Raw genomic sequence first — 22,831 nt, forward strand, 5'->3', positions numbered from 1 at the left:
AGACTGAAATATGTGTGTTGTTTTAGTTGTCCTAGATAACGCATCCGTTCTTACCTGTGACTGTTGGGGTTTTGGGTGTGGCCTCAACTTGTACAGTTATGAGTGTGGAGAAAAACTGCTCCTGGACGCTGGGGAGGTCAGTGAATTCAGAAACAGACTGGGAAAAACTAGGATCAGTGGCAATCCCTTGAACCTCTCTGCTGGAATTTCTGGTTCCAATGCCAAAGATCAAGACCCCACTGTCTTTCAGGGCAGAAGCTGGTATGTCAACATTATCACTGGACCTTCCCCCACTCAGCAGTATCAGCATCTGAGGGACGCCCTCTTGGCTTCTGCTTCCAGAGGAGGCAGTAAGGACGTTGTCCCTTACGTATTGGAGGGCTGCCCCAGTGTTAAGGGGTCTACCACCTCTGTGCCTCAGACTTCTCACAGTGTTAAGAATGTCCTCCTTTGTGGTGTATGTGTTCAGATAGAAATGAACTTCTTGATCTCTACCGTACTGGACAACAGAAACGCGGTCTTTGTCTCCTCCCACATTGAGTTTCCCCACTACTCTCTGAACAAAATCACGCATTGCTGGGAATCCATTCCTTGTGCCATCAGAACCATCCACAAGGAATACCACATCCTTTCTGGAGGTGTCATGAGGAACTGAGAAAATAAATAGATTATGTCAATCAGACAGTTGAAATGTGGGGCTTGTGGTCAAATTATACCGTTGTTTCTAAGACTCAGCTGACATTTTACTAACACTTCCTGACTCTCAATTAACAGTGATGACACATACCTAAATCTGTTGTCGATTCTGGCGTAACGTCAATAACAACTGACTCCACCGAGGACAGAAGTTGCTGCTGGATGTTTGGAAGGTCAGTGAAGTCAGAGACAGACAGAGCGTAACTGGGATCATGTGATATCCTCTGCAATTCTCTGCTATCAGAGCTCCTTGTTCCAATTCCAAAGATCAAGACCCCAAGCTCCTTCAGAGCAGAAGCTGGAGTGTCAACATTGTCAAAGGACCTTCCACCACTCAGCAGAATCAGTAACTGTGGAACACCTTCAGTGCGTCGACTTCCGGAGGAGGCAGTCAAGACATTGTCTCTCACGTACTGGAGAGCTGCTCCAGTGTTGAGAGGTCTCCCACCTTTGTGTCTCAGACCTCGTACAGTGTTGAGAATCTCTCCTTTTGTTGTGTATGTGTTCAGATAGAATTGGGCGGCTGGATCTCTACTGTACTGGACCACAGCCACGCGATCTTTGTTCTCATCCACACCGAGTGTCTCCACTACTCTTTGAACAAAGTCCCGCATTGCTGGGAATCCACTCCTAGTGCCATCAGATCCATCCAGCAAGAACACAACATCCCTCCTGGGAGCCTGACTCTCAACTAGAGAATGTGAATGTTCAGAAAAAAAATGTTTTATTAAATGATGCATAGGTAAGGGAAAAACAGAACAAAGTTGCTTCCTTCACATGACAGTCATCCCTTTCCCTAATCTCAAACAACCATTCAAAGAAAGTGTCAATGTGTGCATTGGACTGAGTGCTATCATAGAGAACATTCCTACAGAGGTACGAAATAAATCCAACATGAAAGGCCTCGGGAGGCATCTACCTAAAATGTCAAAGCTATCAAATACTCAAATCCTGATGTAAGAGTGAAAATGGAACTGATCAAAACCATATTTATCTTACCTAGAATTGTTGGTTTTACTGTTGGTGTCATGGTTGTGACCTGTACAATGACAGTGCTCATAGCAGAAAGAAGCTGCTGTTGGACGTTGGGGAGGTCAGTAAATTCAGACACGGAAAGAGCATAACTGGGGTCATAGGATATTTTCTGTAATTCTCTGCTATCAGAGCTCCTTGTTCCAATTCCAAACACCAAGACACCAAGCTCCTTGAGATCAGACGCTGGTGTATCTACATTGTCAAAGGACCTTCCACCATTCAGCAGTATCAGAATCTGTGGAACACCTTCAAGGCGCCTACTTCCGGAGGAGGCAGTAAAGACATTGTCCCTGACATACTGGAGAGCTGCCCCAGTGTTGAGGGGTCTCCCTCCTTTGTGCCTCAGGCCTCTTACGGTGTTCACAACGTCTTCCTTTGTTGTGTAAGTGTTCAGATAGAAGTGGGCCTCTGATTCTCTGCTATACTGGACCACAGAGACTCGATCTCTGTTCTCCTCCACAGTGAGTTTCTCTACCACTCTTTGAACAAAGTCACGCATTGCTGGAAAGCCATTCCTAGTGCCATCAGAACCATCCAGCAGGAATACTACATCCTTTCTGGCAATGCTTTGGTCCACTAAGAGTTTCAGAAACAAAACAGAAACTATGTTAACATTGCTTCCATGAACCTGAGACTGAAATATGTGTGTTGTTTTAGTTGTCCTAGATAACGCATCCGTTCTTACCTGTGACTGTTGGGGTTTTGGGTGTGGCCTCAACTTGTACAGTTATGAGTGTGGAGAAAAACTGCTCCTGGACGCTGGGGAGGTCAGTGAATTCAGAAACAGACTGGGAAAAACTAGGATCAGTGGCAATCCCTTGAACCTCTCTGCTGGAATTTCTGGTTCCAATGCCAAAGATCAAGACCCCACTGTCTTTCAGGGCAGAAGCTGGTATGTCAACATTATCACTGGACCTTCCCCCACTCAGCAGTATCAGCATCTGAGGGACGCCCTCTTGGCTTCTGCTTCCAGAGGAGGCAGTAAGGACGTTGTCCCTTACGTATTGGAGGGCTGCCCCAGTGTTAAGGGGTCTACCACCTCTGTGCCTCAGACTTCTCACAGTGTTAAGAATGTCCTCCTTTGTGGTGTATGTGTTCAGATAGAAATGAACTTCTTGATCTCTACCGTACTGGACAACAGAAACGCGGTCTTTGTCTCCTCCCACATTGAGTTTCCCCACTACTCTCTGAACAAAATCACGCATTGCTGGGAATCCATTCCTTGTGCCATCAGAACCATCCACAAGGAATACCACATCCTTTCTGGAGGTGTCATGAGGAACTGAGAAAATAAATAGATTATGTCAATCAGACAGTTGAAATGTGGGGCTTGTGGTCAAATTATACCGTTGTTTCTAAGACTCAGCTGACATTTTACTAACACTTCCTGACTCTCAATTAACAGTGATGACACATACCTAAATCTGTTGTCGATTCTGGCGTAACGTCAATAACAACTGACTCCACCGAGGACAGAAGTTGCTGCTGGATGTTTGGAAGGTCAGTGAAGTCAGAGACAGACAGAGCGTAACTGGGATCATGTGATATCCTCTGCAATTCTCTGCTATCAGAGCTCCTTGTTCCAATTCCAAAGATCAAGACCCCAAGCTCCTTCAGAGCAGAAGCTGGAGTGTCAACATTGTCAAAGGACCTTCCACCACTCAGCAGAATCAGTAACTGTGGAACACCTTCAGTGCGTCGACTTCCGGAGGAGGCAGTCAAGACATTGTCTCTCACGTACTGGAGAGCTGCTCCAGTGTTGAGAGGTCTCCCACCTTTGTGTCTCAGACCTCGTACAGTGTTGAGAATCTCTCCTTTTGTTGTGTATGTGTTCAGATAGAATTGGGCGGCTGGATCTCTACTGTACTGGACCACAGCCACGCGATCTTTGTTCTCATCCACACCGAGTGTCTCCACTACTCTTTGAACAAAGTCCCGCATTGCTGGGAATCCACTCCTAGTGCCATCAGATCCATCCAGCAAGAACACAACATCCCTCCTGGGAGCCTGACTCTCAACTAGAGAATGTGAATGTTCAGAAAAAAAATGTTTTATTAAATGATGCATAGGTAAGGGCAAAACAGAACAAAGTTGCTTCCTTCACATGACAGTCATCCCTTTCCCTAATCTCAAACAACCATTCAAAGAAAGTGTCAATGTGTGCATTGGACTGAGTGCTATCATAGAGAACATTCCTACAGAGGTACGAAATAAATCCAACATGAAAGGCCTCGGGAGGCATCTACCTAAAATGTCAAAGCTATCAAATACTCAAATCCTGATGTAAGAGTGAAAATGGAACTGATCAAAACCATATTTATCTTACCTAGAATTGTTGGTTTTACTGTTGGTGTCATGGTTGTGACCTGTACAATGACAGTGCTCATAGCAGAAAGAAGCTGCTGTTGGACGTTGGGGAGGTCAGTAAATTCAGACACGGAAAGAGCATAACTGGGGTCATAGGATATTTTCTGTAATTCTCTGCTATCAGAGCTCCTTGTTCCAATTCCAAACACCAAGACACCAAGCTCCTTGAGATCAGACGCTGGTGTATCTACATTGTCAAAGGACCTTCCACCATTCAGCAGTATCAGAATCTGTGGAACACCTTCAAGGCGCCTACTTCCGGAGGAGGCAGTAAAGACATTGTCCCTGACATACTGGAGAGCTGCCCCAGTGTTGAGGGGTCTCCCTCCTTTGTGCCTCAGGCCTCTTACGGTGTTCACAACGTCTTCCTTTGTTGTGTAAGTGTTCAGATAGAAGTGGGCCTCTGATTCTCTGCTATACTGGACCACAGAGACTCGATCTCTGTTCTCCTCCACAGTGAGTTTCTCTACCACTCTTTGAACAAAGTCACGCATTGCTGGAAAGCCATTCCTAGTGCCATCAGAACCATCCAGCAGGAATACTACATCCTTTCTGGCAATGCTTTGGTCCACTAAGAGTTTCAGAAACAAAACAGAAACTATGTTAACATTGCTTCCATGAACCTGAGACTGAAATATGTGTGTTGTTTTAGTTGTCCTAGATAACGCATCCGTTCTTACCTGTGACTGTTGGGGTTTTGGGTGTGGCCTCAACTTGTACAGTTATGAGTGTGGAGAAAAACTGCTCCTGGACGCTGGGGAGGTCAGTGAATTCAGAAACAGACTGGGAAAAACTAGGATCAGTGGCAATCCCTTGAACCTCTCTGCTGGAATTTCTGGTTCCAATGCCAAAGATCAAGACCCCACTGTCTTTCAGGGCAGAAGCTGGTATGTCAACATTATCACTGGACCTTCCCCCACTCAGCAGTATCAGCATCTGAGGGACGCCCTCTTGGCTTCTGCTTCCAGAGGAGGCAGTAAGGACGTTGTCCCTTACGTATTGGAGGGCTGCCCCAGTGTTAAGGGGTCTACCTCCTCTGTGCCTCAGACTTCTCACAGTGTTAAGAATGTCCTCCTTTGTGGTGTATGTGTTCAGATAGAAATGAACTTCTTGATCTCTACCGTACTGGACAACAGAAACGCGGTCTTTGTCTCCTCCCACATTGAGTTTCCCCACTACTCTCTGAACAAAATCACGCATTGCTGGGAATCCATTCCTTGTGCCATCAGAACCATCCACAAGGAATACCACATCCTTTCTGGAGGTGTCATGAGGAACTGAGAAAATAAATAGATTATGTCAATCAGACAGTTGAAATGTGGGGCTTGTGGTCAAATTATACCGTTGTTTCTAAGACTCAGCTGACATTTTACTAACACTTCCTGACTCTCAATTAACAGTGATGACACATACCTAAATCTGTTGTCGATTCTGGCGTAACGTCAATAACAACTGACTCCACCGAGGACAGAAGTTGCTGCTGGATGTTTGGAAGGTCAGTGAAGTCAGAGACAGACAGAGCGTAACTGGGATCATGTGATATCCTCTGCAATTCTCTGCTATCAGAGCTCCTTGTTCCAATTCCAAAGATCAAGACCCCAAGCTCCTTCAGAGCAGAAGCTGGAGTGTCAACATTGTCAAAGGACCTTCCACCACTCAGCAGAATCAGTAACTGTGGAACACCTTCAGTGCGTCGACTTCCGGAGGAGGCAGTCAAGACATTGTCTCTCACGTACTGGAGAGCTGCTCCAGTGTTGAGAGGTCTCCCACCTTTGTGTCTCAGACCTCGTACAGTGTTGAGAATCTCTCCTTTTGTTGTGTATGTGTTCAGATAGAATTGGGCGGCTGGATCTCTACTGTACTGGACCACAGCCACGCGATCTTTGTTCTCATCCACACCGAGTGTCTCCACTACTCTTTGAACAAAGTCCCGCATTGCTGGGAATCCACTCCTAGTGCCATCAGATCCATCCAGCAAGAACACAACATCCCTCCTGGGAGCCTGACTCTCAACTAGAGAATGTGAATGTTCAGAAAAAAAATGTTTTATTAAATGATGCATAGGTAAGGGAAAAACAGAACAAAGTTGCTTCCTTCACATGACAGTCATCCCTTTCCCTAATCTCAAACAACCATTCAAAGAAAGTGTCAATGTGTGCATTGGACTGAGTGCTATCATAGAGAACATTCCTACAGAGGTACGAAATAAATCCAACATGAAAGGCCTCGGGAGGCATCTACCTAAAATGTCAAAGCTATCAAATACTCAAATCCTGATGTAAGAGTGAAAATGGAACTGATCAAAACCATATTTATCTTACCTAGAATTGTTGGTTTTACTGTTGGTGTCATGGTTGTGACCTGTACAATGACAGTGCTCATAGCAGAAAGAAGCTGCTGTTGGACGTTGGGGAGGTCAGTAAATTCAGACACGGAAAGAGCATAACTGGGGTCATAGGATATTTTCTGTAATTCTCTGCTATCAGAGCTCCTTGTTCCAATTCCAAACACCAAGACACCAAGCTCCTTGAGATCAGACGCTGGTGTATCTACATTGTCAAAGGACCTTCCACCATTCAGCAGTATCAGAATCTGTGGAACACCTTCAAGGCGCCTACTTCCGGAGGAGGCAGTAAAGACATTGTCCCTGACATCCTGGAGAGCTGCCCCAGTGTTGAGGGGTCTCCCTCCTTTGTGCCTCAGGCCTCTTACGGTGTTCACAACGTCTTCCTTTGTTGTGTAAGTGTTCAGATAGAAGTGGGCCTCTGATTCTCTGCTATACTGGACCACAGAGACTCGATCTCTGTTCTCCTCCACAGTGAGTTTCTCTACCACTCTTTGAACAAAGTCACGCATTGCTGGAAAGCCATTCCTAGTGCCATCAGAACCATCCAGCAGGAATACTACATCCTTTCTGGCAATGCTTTGGTCCACTAAGAGTTTCAGAAACAAAACAGAAACTATGTTAACATTGCTTCCATGAACCTGAGACTGAAATATGTGTGTTGTTTTAGTTGTCCTAGATAACGCATCCGTTCTTACCTGTGACTGTTGGGGTTTTGGGTGTGGCCTCAACTTGTACAGTTATGAGTGTGGAGAAAAACTGCTCCTGGACGCTGGGGAGGTCAGTGAATTCAGAAACAGACTGGGAAAAACTAGGATCAGTGGCAATCCCTTGAACCTCTCTGCTGGAATTTCTGGTTCCAATGCCAAAGATCAAGACCCCACTGTCTTTCAGGGCAGAAGCTGGTATGTCAACATTATCACTGGACCTTCCCCCACTCAGCAGTATCAGCATCTGAGGGACGCCCTCTTGGCTTCTGCTTCCAGAGGAGGCAGTAAGGACGTTGTCCCTTACGTATTGGAGGGCTGCCCCAGTGTTAAGGGGTCTACCTCCTCTGTGCCTCAGACTTCTCACAGTGTTAAGAATGTCCTCCTTTGTGGTGTATGTGTTCAGATAGAAATGAACTTCTTGATCTCTACCGTACTGGACAACAGAAACGCGGTCTTTGTCTCCTCCCACATTGAGTTTCCCCACTACTCTCTGAACAAAATCACGCATTGCTGGGAATCCATTCCTTGTGCCATCAGAACCATCCACAAGGAATACCACATCCTTTCTGGAGGTGTCATGAGGAACTGAGAAAATAAATAGATTATGTCAATCAGACAGTTGAAATGTGGGGCTTGTGGTCAAATTATACCGTTGTTTCTAAGACTCAGCTGACATTTTACTCACACTTCCTGACTCTCAATTAACAGCGATGACACATACCTAAATCTGTTGTCGATTCTGGCGTAACGTCAATAACAACTGACTCCACCGAGGACAGAAGTTGCTGCTGGATGTTTGGAAGGTCAGTGAAGTCAGAGACAGACAGAGCGTAACTGGGATCATGTGATATCCTCTGCAATTCTCTGCTATCAGAGCTCCTTGTTCCAATTCCAAAGATCAAGACCCCAAGCTCCTTCAGAGCAGAAGCTGGAGTGTCAACATTGTCAAAGGACCTTCCACCACTCAGCAGAATCAGTAACTGTGGAACACCTTCAGTGCGTCGACTTCCGGAGGAGGCAGTCAAGACATTGTCTCTCACGTACTGGAGAGCTGCTCCAGTGTTGAGAGGTCTCCCACCTTTGTGTCTCAGACCTCGTACAGTGTTGAGAATCTCTCCTTTTGTTGTGTATGTGTTCAGATAGAATTGGGCGGCTGGATCTCTACTGTACTGGACCACAGCCACGCGATCTTTGTTCTCATCCACACCGAGTGTCTCCACTACTCTTTGAACAAAGTCCCGCATTGCTGGGAATCCACTCCTAGTGCCATCAGATCCATCCAGCAAGAACACAACATCCCTCCTGGGAGCCTGACTCTCAACTAGAGAATGTGAATGTTCAGAAAAAATTTTTTTTATTAAATGATGCATAGGTAAGGGAAAAACAGAACAAAGTTGCTTCCTTCACATGACAGTCATCCCTTTCCCTAATCTCAAACAACCATTCAAAGAAAGTGTCAATGTGTGCATTGGACTGAGTGCTATCATAGAGAACATTCCTACAGAGGTACGAAATAAATCCAACATGAAAGGCCTCGGGAGGCATCTACCTAAAATGTCAAAGCTATCAAATACTCAAATCCTGATGTAAGAGTGAAAATGGAACTGATCAAAACCATATTTATCTTACCTAGAATTGTTGGTTTTACTGTTGGTGTCATGGTTGTGACCTGTACAATGACAGTGCTCATAGCAGAAAGAAGCTGCTGTTGGACGTTGGGGAGGTCAGTAAATTCAGACACGGAAAGAGCATAACTGGGGTCATAGGATATTTTCTGTAATTCTCTGCTATCAGAGCTCCTTGTTCCAATTCCAAACACCAAGACACCAAGCTCCTTGAGATCAGACGCTGGTGTATCTACATTGTCAAAGGACCTTCCACCATTCAGCAGTATCAGAATCTGTGGAACACCTTCAAGGCGCCTACTTCCGGAGGAGGCAGTAAAGACATTGTCCCTGACATACTGGAGAGCTGCCCCAGTGTTGAGGGGTCTCCCTCCTTTGTGCCTCAGGCCTCTTACGGTGTTCACAACGTCTTCCTTTGTTGTGTAAGTGTTCAGATAGAAGTGGGCCTCTGATTCTCTGCTATACTGGACCACAGAGACTCGATCTCTGTTCTCCTCCACAGTGAGTTTCTCTACCACTCTTTGAACAAAGTCACGCATTGCTGGAAAGCCATTCCTAGTGCCATCAGAACCATCCAGCAGGAATACTACATCCTTTCTGGCAATGCTTTGGTCCACTAAGAGTTTCAGAAACAAAACAGAAACTATGTTAACATTGCTTCCATGAACCTGAGACTGAAATATGTGTGTTGTTTTAGTTGTCCTAGATAACGCATCCGTTCTTACCTGTGACTGTTGGGGTTTTGGGTGTGGCCTCAACTTGTACAGTTATGAGTGTGGAGAAAAACTGCTCCTGGACGCTGGGGAGGTCAGTGAATTCAGAAACAGACTGGGAAAAACTAGGATCAGTGGCAATCCCTTGAACCTCTCTGCTGGAATTTCTGGTTCCAATGCCAAAGATCAAGACCCCACTGTCTTTCAGGGCAGAAGCTGGTATGTCAACATTATCACTGGACCTTCCCCCACTCAGCAGTATCAGCATCTGAGGGACGCCCTCTTGGCTTCTGCTTCCAGAGGAGGCAGTAAGGACGTTGTCCCTTACGTATTGGAGGGCTGCCCCAGTGTTAAGGGGTCTACCTCCTCTGTGCCTCAGACTTCTCACAGTGTTAAGAATGTCCTCCTTTGTGGTGTATGTGTTCAGATAGAAATGAACTTCTTGATCTCTACCGTACTGGACAACAGAAACGCGGTCTTTGTCTCCTCCCACATTGAGTTTCCCCACTACTCTCTGAACAAAATCACGCATTGCTGGGAATCCATTCCTTGTGCCATCAGAACCATCCACAAGGAATACCACATCCTTTCTGGAGGTGTCATGAGGAACTGAGAAAATAAATAGATTATGTCAATCAGACAGTTGAAATGTGGGGCTTGTGGTCAAATTATACCGTTGTTTCTAAGACTCAGCTGACATTTTACTAACACTTCCTGACTCTCAATTAACAGTGATGACACATACCTAAATCTGTTGTCGATTCTGGCGTAACGTCAATAACAACTGACTCCACCGAGGACAGAAGTTGCTGCTGGATGTTTGGAAGGTCAGTGAAGTCAGAGACAGACAGAGCGTAACTGGGATCATGTGATATCCTCTGCAATTCTCTGCTATCAGAGCTCCTTGTTCCAATTCCAAAGATCAAGACCCCAAGCTCCTTCAGAGCAGAAGCTGGAGTGTCAACATTGTCAAAGGACCTTCCACCACTCAGCAGAATCAGTAACTGTGGAACACCTTCAGTGCGTCGACTTCCGGAGGAGGCAGTCAAGACATTGTCTCTCACGTACTGGAGAGCTGCTCCAGTGTTGAGAGGTCTCCCACCTTTGTGTCTCAGACCTCGTACAGTGTTGAGAATCTCTCCTTTTGTTGTGTATGTGTTCAGATAGAATTGGGCGGCTGGATCTCTACTGTACTGGACCACAGCCACGCGATCTTTGTTCTCATCCACACCGAGTGTCTCCACTACTCTTTGAACAAAGTCCCGCATTGCTGGGAATCCACTCCTAGTGCCATCAGATCCATCCAGCAAGAACACAACATCCCTCCTGGGAGCCTGACTCTCAACTAGAGAATGTGAATGTTCAGAAAAAAAAAGTTTTATTAAATGATGCATAGGTAAGGGAAAAACAGAACAAAGTTGCTTCCTTCACATGACAGTCATCCCTTTCCCTAATCTCAAACAACCATTCAAAGAAAGTGTCAATGTGTGCATTGGACTGAGTGCTATCATAGAGAACATTCCTACAGAGGTACGAAATAAATCCAACATGAAAGGCCTCGGGAGGCATCTACCTAAAATGTCAAAGCTATCAAATACTCAAATCCTGATGTAAGAGTGAAAATGGAACTGATCAAAACCATATTTATCTTACCTAGAATTGTTGGTTTTACTGTTGGTGTCATGGTTGTGACCTGTACAATGACAGTGCTCATAGCAGAAAGAAGCTGCTGTTGGACGTTGGGGAGGTCAGTAAATTCAGACACGGAAAGAGCATAACTGGGGTCATAGGATATTTTCTGTAATTCTCTGCTATCAGAGCTCCTTGTTCCAATTCCAAACACCAAGACACCAAGCTCCTTGAGATCAGACGCTGGTGTATCTACATTGTCAAAGGACCTTCCACCATTCAGCAGTATCAGAATCTGTGGAACACCTTCAAGGCGCCTACTTCCGGAGGAGGCAGTAAAGACATTGTCCCTGACATACTGGAGAGCTGCCCCAGTGTTGAGGGGTCTCCCTCCTTTGTGCCTCAGGCCTCTTACGGTGTTCACAACGTCTTCCTTTGTTGTGTAAGTGTTCAGATAGAAGTGGGCCTCTGATTCTCTGCTATACTGGACCACAGAGACTCGATCTCTGTTCTCCTCCACAGTGAGTTTCTCTACCACTCTTTGAACAAAGTCACGCATTGCTGGAAAGCCATTCCTAGTGCCATCAGAACCATCCAGCAGGAATACTACATCCTTTCTGGCAATGCTTTGGTCCACTAAGAGTTTCAGAAACAAAACAGAAACTATGTTAACATTGCTTCCATGAACCTGAGACTGAAATATGTGTGTTGTTTTAGTTGTCCTAGATAACGCATCCGTTCTTACCTGTGACTGTTGGGGTTTTGGGTGTGGCCTCAACTTGTACAGTTATGAGTGTGGAGAAAAACTGCTCCTGGACGCTGGGGAGGTCAGTGAATTCAGAAACAGACTGGGAAAAACTAGGATCAGTGGCAATCCCTTGAACCTCTCTGCTGGAATTTCTGGTTCCAATGCCAAAGATCAAGACCCCACTGTCTTTCAGGGCAGAAGCTGGTATGTCAACATTATCACTGGACCTTCCCCCACTCAGCAGTATCAGCATCTGAGGGACGCCCTCTTGGCTTCTGCTTCCAGAGGAGGCAGTAAGGACGTTGTCCCTTACGTATTGGAGGGCTGCCCCAGTGTTAAGGGGTCTACCTCCTCTGTGCCTCAGACTTCTCACAGTGTTAAGAATGTCCTCCTTTGTGGTGTATGTGTTCAGATAGAAATGAACTTCTTGATCTCTACCGTACTGGACAACAGAAACGCGGTCTTTGTCTCCTCCCACATTGAGTTTCCCCACTACTCTCTGAACAAAATCACGCATTGCTGGGAATCCATTCCTTGTGCCATCAGAACCATCCACAAGGAATACCACATCCTTTCTGGAGGTGTCATGAGGAACTGGGAAAATAAATAGATTATGTCAATCAGACAGTTGAAATGTGGGGCTTGTGGTCAAATTATACCGTTGTTTCTAAGACTCAGCTGACATTTTACTCACACTTCCTGACTCTCAATTAACAGTGATGACACATACCTAAATCTGTTGTCGATTCTGGCGTAACGTCAATAACAACTGACTCCACCGAGGACAGAAGTTGCTGCTGGATGTTTGGAAGGTCAGTGAAGTCAGAGACAGACAGAGCGTAACTGGGATCATGTGATATCCTCTGCAATTCTCTGCTATCAGAGCTCCTTGTTCCAATTCCAAAGATCAAGACCCCAAGCTCCTTCAGAGCAGAAGCTGGAGTGTCAACATTGTCAAAGGACCTTCCACCACTCAGCAGAATCAGTAACTGTGGAACACCTTCAGTGCGTCGACTTCCGGAGGAGGCAGTCAAGACATTGTCTCTCACGTACTGGAGAGCTGCTCCAGTGTTGAGAGGTCTCCCACCTTTGTGTCTCAGACCTTGTACAGTGTTGAGAATCTCTCCTTTTGTTGTGTATGTGTTCAGATAGAATTGGGCGACTGGATCTCCACTGTACTGGACCACAGCCACGCGATCTTTGTTCTCATCCACACCGAGTGTCTCCACTACTCTTTGAACAAAGTCCCGCATTGCTGGGAATCCACTCCTAGTGCCATCAGATCCATCCAGCAAGAACACAACATCCCTCCTGGGAGCCTGACTCTCAACTAGAGAATGTGAATGTTCAGAAAAAAAATGTTTTATTAAATGATGCATAGGTAAGGGAAAAACAGAACAAAGTTGCTTCCTTCACATGACAGTCATCCCTTTCCCTAATCTCAAACAACCATTCAAAGAAAGTGTCAATGTGTGCATTGGACTGAGTGCTATCATAGAGAACATTCCTACAGAGGTACGAAATAAATCCAACATGAAAGGCCTCGGGAGGCATCTACCTAAAATGTCAAAGCTATCAAATACTCAAATCCTGATGTAAGAGTGAAAATGGAACTGATCAAAACCATATTTATCTTACCTAGAATTGTTGGTTTTACTGTTGGTGTCATGGTTGTGACCTGTACAATGACAGTGCTCATAGCAGAAAGAAGCTGCTGTTGGACGTTGGGGAGGTCAGTAAATTCAGACACGGAAAGAGCATAACTGGGGTCATAGGATATTTTCTGTAATTCTCTGCTATCAGAGCTCCTTGTTCCAATTCCAAACACCAAGACACCAAGCTCCTTGAGATCAGACGCTGGTGTATCTACATTGTCAAAGGACCTTCCACCATTCAGCAGTATCAGAATCTGTGGAACACCTTCAAGGCGCCTACTTCCGGAGGAGGCAGTAAAGACATTGTCCCTGACATACTGGAGAGCTGCCCCAGTGTTGAGGGGTCTCCCTCCTTTGTGCCTCAGGCCTCTTACGGTGTTCACAACGTCTTCCTTTGTTGTGTAAGTGTTCAGATAGAAGTGGGCCTCTGATTCTCTGCTATACTGGACCACAGAGACTCGATCTCTGTTCTCCTCCACAGTGAGTTTCTCTACCACTCTTTGAACAAAGTCACGCATTGCTGGAAAGCCATTCCTAGTGCCATCAGAACCATCCAGCAGGAATACTACATCCTTTCTGGCAATGCTTTGGTCCACTAAGAGTTTCAGAAACAAAACAGAAACTATGTTAACATTGCTTCCATGAACCTGAGACTGAAATATGTGTGTTGTTTTAGTTGTCCTAGATAACGCATCCGTTCTTACCTGTGACTGTTGGGGTTTTGGGTGTGGCCTCAACTTGTACAGTTATGAGTGTGGAGAAAAACTGCTCCTGGACGCTGGGGAGGTCAGTGAATTCAGAAACAGACTGGGAAAAACTAGGATCAGTGGCAATCCCTTGAACCTCTCTGCTGGAATTTCTGGTTCCAATGCCAAAGATCAAGACCCCACTGTCTTTCAGGGCAGAAGCTGGTATGTCAACATTATCACTGGACCTTCCCCCACTCAGCAGTATCAGCATCTGAGGGACGCCCTCTTGGCTTCTGCTTCCAGAGGAGGCAGTAAGGACGTTGTCCCTTACGTATTGGAGGGCTGCCCCAGTGTTAAGGGGTCTACCTCCTCTGTGCCTCAGACTTCTCACAGTGTTAAGAATGTCCTCCTTTGTGGTGTATGTGTTCAGATAGAAATGAACTTCTTGATCTCTACCGTACTGGACAACAGAAACGCGGTCTTTGTCTCCTCCCACATTGAGTTTCCCCACTACTCTCTGAACAAAATCACGCATTGCTGGGAATCCATTCCTTGTGCCATCAGAACCATCCACAAGGAATACCACATCCTTTCTGGAGGTGTCATGAGGAACTGAGAAAATAAATAGATTATGTCAATCAGACAGTTGAAATGTGGGGCTTGTGGTCAAATTATACCGTTGTTTCTAAGACTCAGCTGACATTTTACTCACACTTCCTGACTCTCAATTAACAGTGATGACACATACCTAAATCTGTTGTCGATTCTGGCGTAACGTCAATAACAACTGACTCCACCGAGGACAGAAGTTGCTGCTGGATGTTTGGAAGGTCAGTGAAGTCAGAGACAGACAGAGCGTAACTGGGATCATGTGATATCCTCTGCAATTCTCTGCTATCAGAGCTCCTTGTTCCAATTCCAAAGATCAAGACCCCAAGCTCCTTCAGAGCAGAAGCTGGAGTGTCAACATTGTCAAAGGACCTTCCACCACTCAGCAGAATCAGTAACTGTGGAACACCTTCAGTGCGTCGACTTCCGGAGGAGGCAGTCAAGACATTGTCTCTCACGTACTGGAGAGCTGCTCCAGTGTTGAGAGGTCTCCCACCTTTGTGTCTCAGACCTCTTACAGTGTTGAGAATCTCTCCTTTTGTTGTGTATGTGTTCAGATAGAATTGGGCGGCTGGATCTCTACTGTACTGGACCACAGCCACGCGATCTTTGTTCTCATCCACACCGAGTGTCTCCACTACTCTTTGAACAAAGTCCCGCATTGCTGGGAATCCACTCCTAGTGCCATCAGATCCATCCAGCAAGAACACGACATCCCTCCTGGGAGCCTGACTCTCAACTAGAGAATGTGAATGTTCAGAAAAAAATGGTTTTATTAAATGATGCATAGGTAAGGGAAAAACAGAACAAAGTTGCTTCCTTCACATGACAGTCATCCCTTTCCCTAATCTCAAACAACCATTCAAAGAAAGTTTCAATGTGTGCATTGGACTGAGTGCTATCATAGAGAACATTCCTACAGAGGTACGAAATAAATCCAACATGAAAGGCCTCGGGAGGCATCTACCTAAAATGTCAAAGCTATCAAATACTCAAATCCTGATGTAAGAGTGAAAATGGAACTGATCAAAACCATATGTATCTTACCTAGAATTGTTGGTTTTACTGTTGGTGTCATGGTTGTGACCTGTACAATGACAGTGCTCATAGCAGAAAGAAGCTGCTGTTGGACGTTGGGGAGGTCAGTAAATTCAGACACGGAAAGAGCATAACTGGGGTCATAGGATATTTTCTGTAATTCTCTGCTATCAGAGCTCCTTGTTCCAATTCCAAACACCAAGACACCAAGCTCCTTGAGATCAGACGCTGGTGTATCTACATTGTCAAAGGACCTTCCACCATTCAGCAGTATCAGAATCTGTGGAACACCTTCAAGGCGCCTACTTCCGGAGGAGGCAGTAAAGACATTGTCCCTGACATACTGGAGAGCAGCCCCAGTGTTGAGGGGTCTCCCTCCTTTGTGCCTCAGGCCTCTTACGGTGTTCACAACGTCTTCCTTTGTTGTGTAAGTGTTCAGATAGAAGTGGGCCTCTGATTCTATGCTATACTGGACCACAGAGACTCGATCTCTGTTCTCCTCCACAGTGAGTTTCTCTACCACTCTTTGAACAAAGTCACGCATTGCTGGAAAGCCATTCCTAGTACCATCAGAACCATCCAGCAGGAATACTACATCCTTTCTGGCAATGCTTTGGTCCACTAAGAGTTTCAGAAACAAAACAGAAACTATGTTAACATTGCTTCCATGAACCTGAGACTGAAATATGTGTGTTGTTTTAGTTGTCCTAGATAACGCATCCGTTCTTACCTATGACTGTTGGGGTTTTGGGTGTGGCCTCAACTTGTACAGTTATGAGTGTGGAGAAAAACTTCTCCTGGACGCTGGGGAGGTCAGTGAATTCAGAAACAGACTGGGAAAAACTAGGATCAGTGGCAATCCCTTGAACCTCTCTGCTGGAATTTCTGGTTCCAATGCCAAAGATCAAGACCCCACTGTCTTTCAGGGCAGAAGCTGGTATGTCAACATTATCACTGGACCTTCCCCCACTCAGCAGTATCAGCATCTGAGGGACGCCCTCTTGGCTTCTGCTTCCAGAGGAGGCAGTAAGGACGTTGTCCCTTACGTATTGGAGGGCTGCCCCAGTGTTAAGGGGTCTACCTCCTCTGTGCCTCAGACTTCTCACAGTGTTAAGAATGTCCTCCTTTGTAGTGTATGTGTTCAGATAGAAATGAACTTCTTGATCTCTACCGTACTGGACAACAGAAACACGGTCTTTGTCTCCTCCCACATTGAGTTTCCCCACTACTCTCTGAACAAAATCACGCATTGCTGGGAATCCATTCCTTGTGCCATCAGAACCATCCACAAGGAATACCACATCCTTTCTGGAGGTGTCATGAGGAACTGAGAAAATAAATAGATTATGTCAATCAGACAGTTGAAATGTGGGGCTTGTGGTCAAATTATACCGTTGTTTCTAAGACTCAGCTGACATTTTACTAACACTTCCTGACTCTCAATTAACAGTGATGACACATACCTAAATCTGTTGTCGATTCTGGCGTAACGTCAATAACAACTGACTCCACCGAGGACAGAAGTTGCTGCTGGATGTTTGGAAGGTCAGTGAAGTCAGAGACAGACAGAGCGTAACTGGGATCATGTGATATCCTCTGCAATTCTCTGCTATCAGAGCTCCTTGTTCCAATTCCAAAGATCAAGACCCCAAGCTCCTTCAGAGCAGAAGCTGGAGTGTCAACATTGTCAAAGGACCTTCCACCACTCAGCAGAATCAGTAACTGTGGAACACCTTCAGTGCGTCGACTTCCGGAGGAGGCAGTCAAGACCTTGTCTCTCACGTACTGGAGAGCTGCTCCAGTGTTGAGAGGTCTCCCACCTTTGTGTCTCAGACCTCGTACAGTGTTGAGAATCTCTCCTTTTGTTGTGTATGTGTTCAGATAGAATTGGGCGGCTGGATCTCTACTGTACTGGACCACAGCCACGCGATCTTTGTTCTCATCCACACCGAGTGTCTCCACTACTCTTTGAACAAAGTCCCGCATTGCTGGGAATCCACTCCTAGTGCCATCAGATCCATCCAGCAAGAACACGACATCCCTCCTGGGAGCCTGACTCTCAACTAGAGAATGTGAATGTTCAGAAAAAATAGTTCTATTAAATGATGCATAGGTAAGGGAAAAACAGGACAAAGCTGCTTCCTTCACATGACAGTCATCCCTTTCCCTAATCTCAAACAACCATTCAAAGAAAGTTTCAATGTGTGCATTGGACTGAGTGCTATCATAGAGAACATTCCTACAGAGGTACGAAATAAATCCAACATGAAAGGCCTCGGGAGGCATCTACCTAAAATGTCAAAGCTATCAAATACTCAAATCCTGATGTAAGAGTGAAAATGGAACTGATCAAAACCATATTTATCTTACCTAGAATTGTTGGTTTTACTGTTGGTGTCATGGTTGTGACCTGTACAATGACAGTGCTCATAGCAGAAAGAAGCTGCTGTTGGACGTTGGGGAGGTCAGTAAATTCAGACACGGAAAGAGCATAACTGGGGTCGTAGGATATTTTCTGTAATTCTCTGCTATCAGAGCTCCTTGTTCCAATTCCAAACACCAAGACACCAAGCTCCTTGAGATCAGTCGCTGGTGTATCTACATTGTCAAAGGACCTTCCACCATTCAGCAGTATCAGAATCTGTGGAACACCTTCAAGTCGCCTACTTCCAGAGGAGGCAATAAAGACATTGTCCCTGACATACTGGAGAGCTGCCCCAGTGTTGAGGGGTCTCCCTCCTTTGTGCTTCAGGCCTCTTACGGTGTTCACAACATCTTCCTTTGTTGTGTAAGTGTTCAGATAGAAGTGGGCCTCTGATTCTCTGCTATACTGGACCACAGAGACTCGATCTCTGTTCTCCTCCACAGTGAGTTTCTCTACCACTCTTTGAACAAAGTCACGCATTGCTGGAAAGCCATTCCTAGTGCCATCGGAACCATCCAGCAGGAACACTACATCCTTTCTGGCAATGCTTTGGTCCACTAAGAGTTTCAGAAACAAAACAGAAAATATGTTAACATTGCTTCAATGAACCTGAGACTGAAATATGTGTGTTGTTTTAGTTGTCCTAGATAACGCATCCGTTCTTACCTATGACTGTTGGGGTTTTGGGTGTGGCCTCAACTTGTACAGTTATGAGTGTGGAGAAAAACTGCTCCTGGACGCTGGGGAGGTCAGTGAATTCAGAAACAGACTGGGAAAAACTAGGATCAGTGGCAATCCCTTGAACCTCTCTGCTGGAATTTCTGGTTCCAATGCCAAAGATCAAGACCCCACTGTCTTTCAGGGCAGAAGCTGGTATGTCAACATTATCACTGGACCTTCCCCCACTCAGCAGTATCAGCATCTGAGGGACGCCCTCTTGGCTTCTGCTTCCAGAGGAGGCAGTAAGGACGTTGTCCCTTACGTATTGGAGGGCTGCCCCAGTGTTAAGGGGTCTACCTCCTCTGTGCCTCAGACTTCTCACAGTGTTAAGAATGTCCTCCTTTGTGGTGTATGTGTTCAGATAGAAATGAACTTCTTGATCTCTACCATACTGGACAACAGAAACGCGGTCTTTGTCTCCTCCCACATTGAGTTTCCCCACTACTCTCTGAACAAAATCACGCATTGCTGGGAATCCATTCCTTGTGCCATCAGAACCATCCACAAGGAATACCACATCCTTTCTGGAGGTGTCATGAGGAACTGAGAAAATAAATAGATTATGTCAATCAGACAGTTGAAATGTGGGGCTTGTGGTCAAATTATACCGTTGTTTCTAAGACTCAGCTGACATTTTACTAACACTTCCTGACACTCAATTAACAGTGATGACACATACCTAAATCTGTTGTCGATTCTGGCGTAACGTCAATAACAACTGAATCCACCGAGGACAGAAGTTGCTGCTGGATGTTTGGAAGGTCAGTGAAGTCAGAGACAGACAGAGCGTAACTGGGATCATGTGATATCCTCTGCAATTCTCTGCTATCAGAGCTCCTTGTTCCAATTCCAAAGATCAAGACCCCAAGCTCCTTCAGAGCAGAAGCTGGAGTGTCAACATTGTCAAAGGACCTTCCACCACTCAGCAGAATCAGTAACTGTGGAACACCTTCAGTGCGTCGACTTCCGGAGGAGGCAGTCAAGACATTGTCTCTCACATACTGGAGAGCTGCTCCAGTGTTGAGAGGTCTCCCACCTTTGTGTCTCAGACCTCTTACAGTGTTGAGAATCTCTCCTTTTGTTGTGTATGTGTTCAGATAGAATTGGGCGGCTGGATCTCTACTGTACTGGACCACAGCCACGCGATCTTTGTTCTCATCCACACCGAGTGTCTCCACTACTCTTTGAACAAAGTCCCGCATTGCTGGGAATCCACTCCTAGTGCCATCAGATCCATCCAGCAAGAACACGACATCCCTCTTGGGAGCCTGACTCTCAACTAGAGAATGTGAATGTTCACAAAAAGAGTTTTATTAAATTATGCATAGGTAAGGGAAAAACAGGACAAAGCTGCTTCCTTCACATGACAGTCATCCCTTTCCCTAATCTCAAACAACCATTCAAAGAAAGTGTCAATGTGTGCATTGGACTGAGTGCTATCATAGAGAACATTCCTACAGAGGTACGAAATAAATCCAACATGAAAGGCCTCGGGAGGCATCTACCTAAAATGTCAAAGCTATCAAATACTCAAATCCTGATGTAAGAGTGAAAATGGAACTGATCAAAACCATATTTATCTTACCTAGAATTGTTGGTTTTACTGTTGGTGTCATGGTTGTGACCTGTACAATGACAGTGCTCATAGCAGAAAGAAGCTGCTGTTGGACGTTGGGGAGGTCAGTAAATTCAGACACGGAAAGAGCATAACTGGGGTCGTAGGATATTTTCTGTAATTCTCTGCTATCAGAGCTCCTTGTTCCAATTCCAAACACCAAGACACCAAGCTCCTTGAGATCAGTCGCTGGTGTATCTACATTGTCAAAGGACCTTCCACCATTCAGCAGTATCAGAATCTGTGGAACACCTTCAAGTCGCCTACTTCCAGAGGAGGCAATAAAGACATTGTCCCTGACATACTGGAGAGCTGCCCCAGTGTTGAGGGGTCTCCCTCCTTTGTGCTTCAGGCCTCTTACGGTGTTCACAACGTCTTCCTTTGATGTGTAAGTGTTCAGATAGAAGTGGGCCTCTGATTCTCTGCTATACTGGACCACAGAGACTCGATCTCTGTTCTCCTCCACAGTGAGTTTCTCTACCACTCTTTGAACAAAGTCACGCATTGCTGGAAAGCCATTCCTAGTGCCATCGGAACCATCCAGCAGGAACACTACATCCTTTCTGGCAATGCTTTGGTCCACTAAGAGTTTCAGAAACAAAACAGAAACTATGTTAACATTGCTTCCATGAACCTGAGACTGAAATATGTGTGTTGTTTTAGTTGTCCTAGATAACGCATCCGTTCTTACCTGTGACTGTTGGGGTTTTGGGTGTGGCCTCAACTTGTACAGTTATGAGTGTGGAGAAAAACTGCTCCTGGACGCTGGGGAGGTCAGTGAATTCAGAAACAGACTGGGAAAAACTAGGATCAGTGGCAATCCCTTGAACCTCTCTGCTGGAATTTCTGGTTCCAATGCCAAAGATCAAGACCCCACTGTCTTTCAGGGCAGAAGCTGGTATGTCAACATTATCACTGGACCTTCCCCCACTCAGCAGTATCAGCATCTGAGGGACGCCCTCTTGGCTTCTGCTTCCAGAGGAGGCAGTAAGGACGTTGTCCCTTACGTATTGGAGGGCTGCCCCAGTGTTAAGGGGTCTACCTCCTCTGTGCCTCAGACTTCTCACAGTGTTAAGAATGTCCTCCTTTGTGGTGTATGTGTTCAGATAGAAATGAACTTCTTGATCTCTACCGTACTGGACAACAGAAACGCGGTCTTTGTCTCCTCCCACATTGAGTTTCCCCACTACTCTCTGAACAAAATCACGCATTGCTGGGAATCCATTCCTTGTGCCATCAGAACCATCCACAAGGAATACCACATCCTTTCTGGAGGTGTCATGAGGAACTGAGAAAATAAATAGATTATGTCAATCAGACAGTTGAAATGTGGGGCTTGTGGTCAAATTATACCGTTGTTTCTAAGACTCAGCTGACATTTTACTCACACTTCCTGACTCTCAATTAACAGTGATGACACATACCTAAATCTGTTGTCGATTCTGGCGTAACGTCAATAACAACTGACTCCACCGAGGACAGAAGTTGCTGCTGGATGTTTGGAAGGTCAGTGAAGTCAGAGACAGACAGAGCGTAACTGGGATCATGTGATATCCTCTGCAATTCTCTGCTATCAGAGCTCCTTGTTCCAATTCCAAAGATCAAGACCCCAAGCTCCTTCAGAGCAGAAGCTGGAGTGTCAACATTGTCAAAGGACCTTCCACCACTCAGCAGAATCAGTAACTGTGGAACACCTTCAGTGCGTCGACTTCCGGAGGAGGCAGTCAAGACATTGTCTCTCACATACTGGAGAGCTGCTCCAGTGTTGAGAGGTCTCCCACCTTTGTGTCTCAGACCTCTTACAGTGTTGAGAATCTCTCCTTTTGTTGTGTATGTGTTCAGATAGAATTGGGCGGCTGGATCTCTACTGTACTGGACCACAGCCACGCGATCTTTGTTCTCATCCACACCGAGTGTCTCCACTACTCTTTGAACAAAGTCCCGCATTGCTGGGAATCCACTCCTAGTGCCATCAGATCCATCCAGCAAGAACACGACATCCCTCTTGGGAGCCTGACTCTCAACTAGAGAATGTGAATGTTCAGAAAAAAAAGAGTTTTATTAATGCCAGTCATCCCTTTCCCTAATCTCAAACAACCATTCAAAGAATGTGTCAATGTGTGCATTGGACTGAGTGCTATCGTAGAGAACATTCCTACAGAGGTACGAAATAAATCCAACATGAAAGGCCTCGGGAGGCATCTACCTAAAAT

General features: G+C 45.7%; 1 protein-coding gene across 2 annotated transcripts in view; it reads right to left on the minus strand.

The window, feature by feature from the left end:
- Window positions 1-22,831, minus strand: part of col6a3 (collagen, type VI, alpha 3) — a 37,900-nt gene that overhangs the window by 14,950 nt on the left and 119 nt on the right. Inside the window, exons 2-30 of one of the 2 annotated variants that reach the window (XM_036974104.1) lie at window positions 22,043-22,642; window positions 21,310-21,906; window positions 20,589-21,200; window positions 19,683-20,282; window positions 18,950-19,546; window positions 18,229-18,840; window positions 17,322-17,921; window positions 16,589-17,185; window positions 15,868-16,479; window positions 14,960-15,559; window positions 14,227-14,823; window positions 13,506-14,117; window positions 12,598-13,197; window positions 11,865-12,461; window positions 11,144-11,755; window positions 10,236-10,835; window positions 9,503-10,099; window positions 8,782-9,393; window positions 7,874-8,473; window positions 7,141-7,737; window positions 6,420-7,031; window positions 5,512-6,111; window positions 4,779-5,375; window positions 4,058-4,669; window positions 3,150-3,749; window positions 2,417-3,013; window positions 1,696-2,307; window positions 788-1,387; window positions 55-651 (exon numbers count right to left, since the gene is read on the minus strand). In XM_036974104.1, coding sequence (XP_036829999.1) covers window positions 55-651; window positions 788-1,387; window positions 1,696-2,307; window positions 2,417-3,013; window positions 3,150-3,749; window positions 4,058-4,669; window positions 4,779-5,375; window positions 5,512-6,111; window positions 6,420-7,031; window positions 7,141-7,737; window positions 7,874-8,473; window positions 8,782-9,393; window positions 9,503-10,099; window positions 10,236-10,835; window positions 11,144-11,755; window positions 11,865-12,461; window positions 12,598-13,197; window positions 13,506-14,117; window positions 14,227-14,823; window positions 14,960-15,559; window positions 15,868-16,479; window positions 16,589-17,185; window positions 17,322-17,921; window positions 18,229-18,840; window positions 18,950-19,546; window positions 19,683-20,282; window positions 20,589-21,200; window positions 21,310-21,906; window positions 22,043-22,642 — 17,478 coding nt within the window. The remainder of the gene's footprint in view (window positions 1-54; window positions 652-787; window positions 1,388-1,695; window positions 2,308-2,416; window positions 3,014-3,149; window positions 3,750-4,057; window positions 4,670-4,778; window positions 5,376-5,511; window positions 6,112-6,419; window positions 7,032-7,140; window positions 7,738-7,873; window positions 8,474-8,781; window positions 9,394-9,502; window positions 10,100-10,235; window positions 10,836-11,143; window positions 11,756-11,864; window positions 12,462-12,597; window positions 13,198-13,505; window positions 14,118-14,226; window positions 14,824-14,959; window positions 15,560-15,867; window positions 16,480-16,588; window positions 17,186-17,321; window positions 17,922-18,228; window positions 18,841-18,949; window positions 19,547-19,682; window positions 20,283-20,588; window positions 21,201-21,309; window positions 21,907-22,042; window positions 22,643-22,831) is intronic. The other variant, XM_036974105.1, reaches the window with a different exon arrangement.

This window comes from Oncorhynchus mykiss, chromosome 3 (assembly GCF_013265735.2).
Source record: "Oncorhynchus mykiss isolate Arlee chromosome 3, USDA_OmykA_1.1, whole genome shotgun sequence".
In the NCBI taxonomy this organism is placed as follows: domain Eukaryota; kingdom Metazoa; phylum Chordata; class Actinopteri; order Salmoniformes; family Salmonidae; genus Oncorhynchus; species Oncorhynchus mykiss.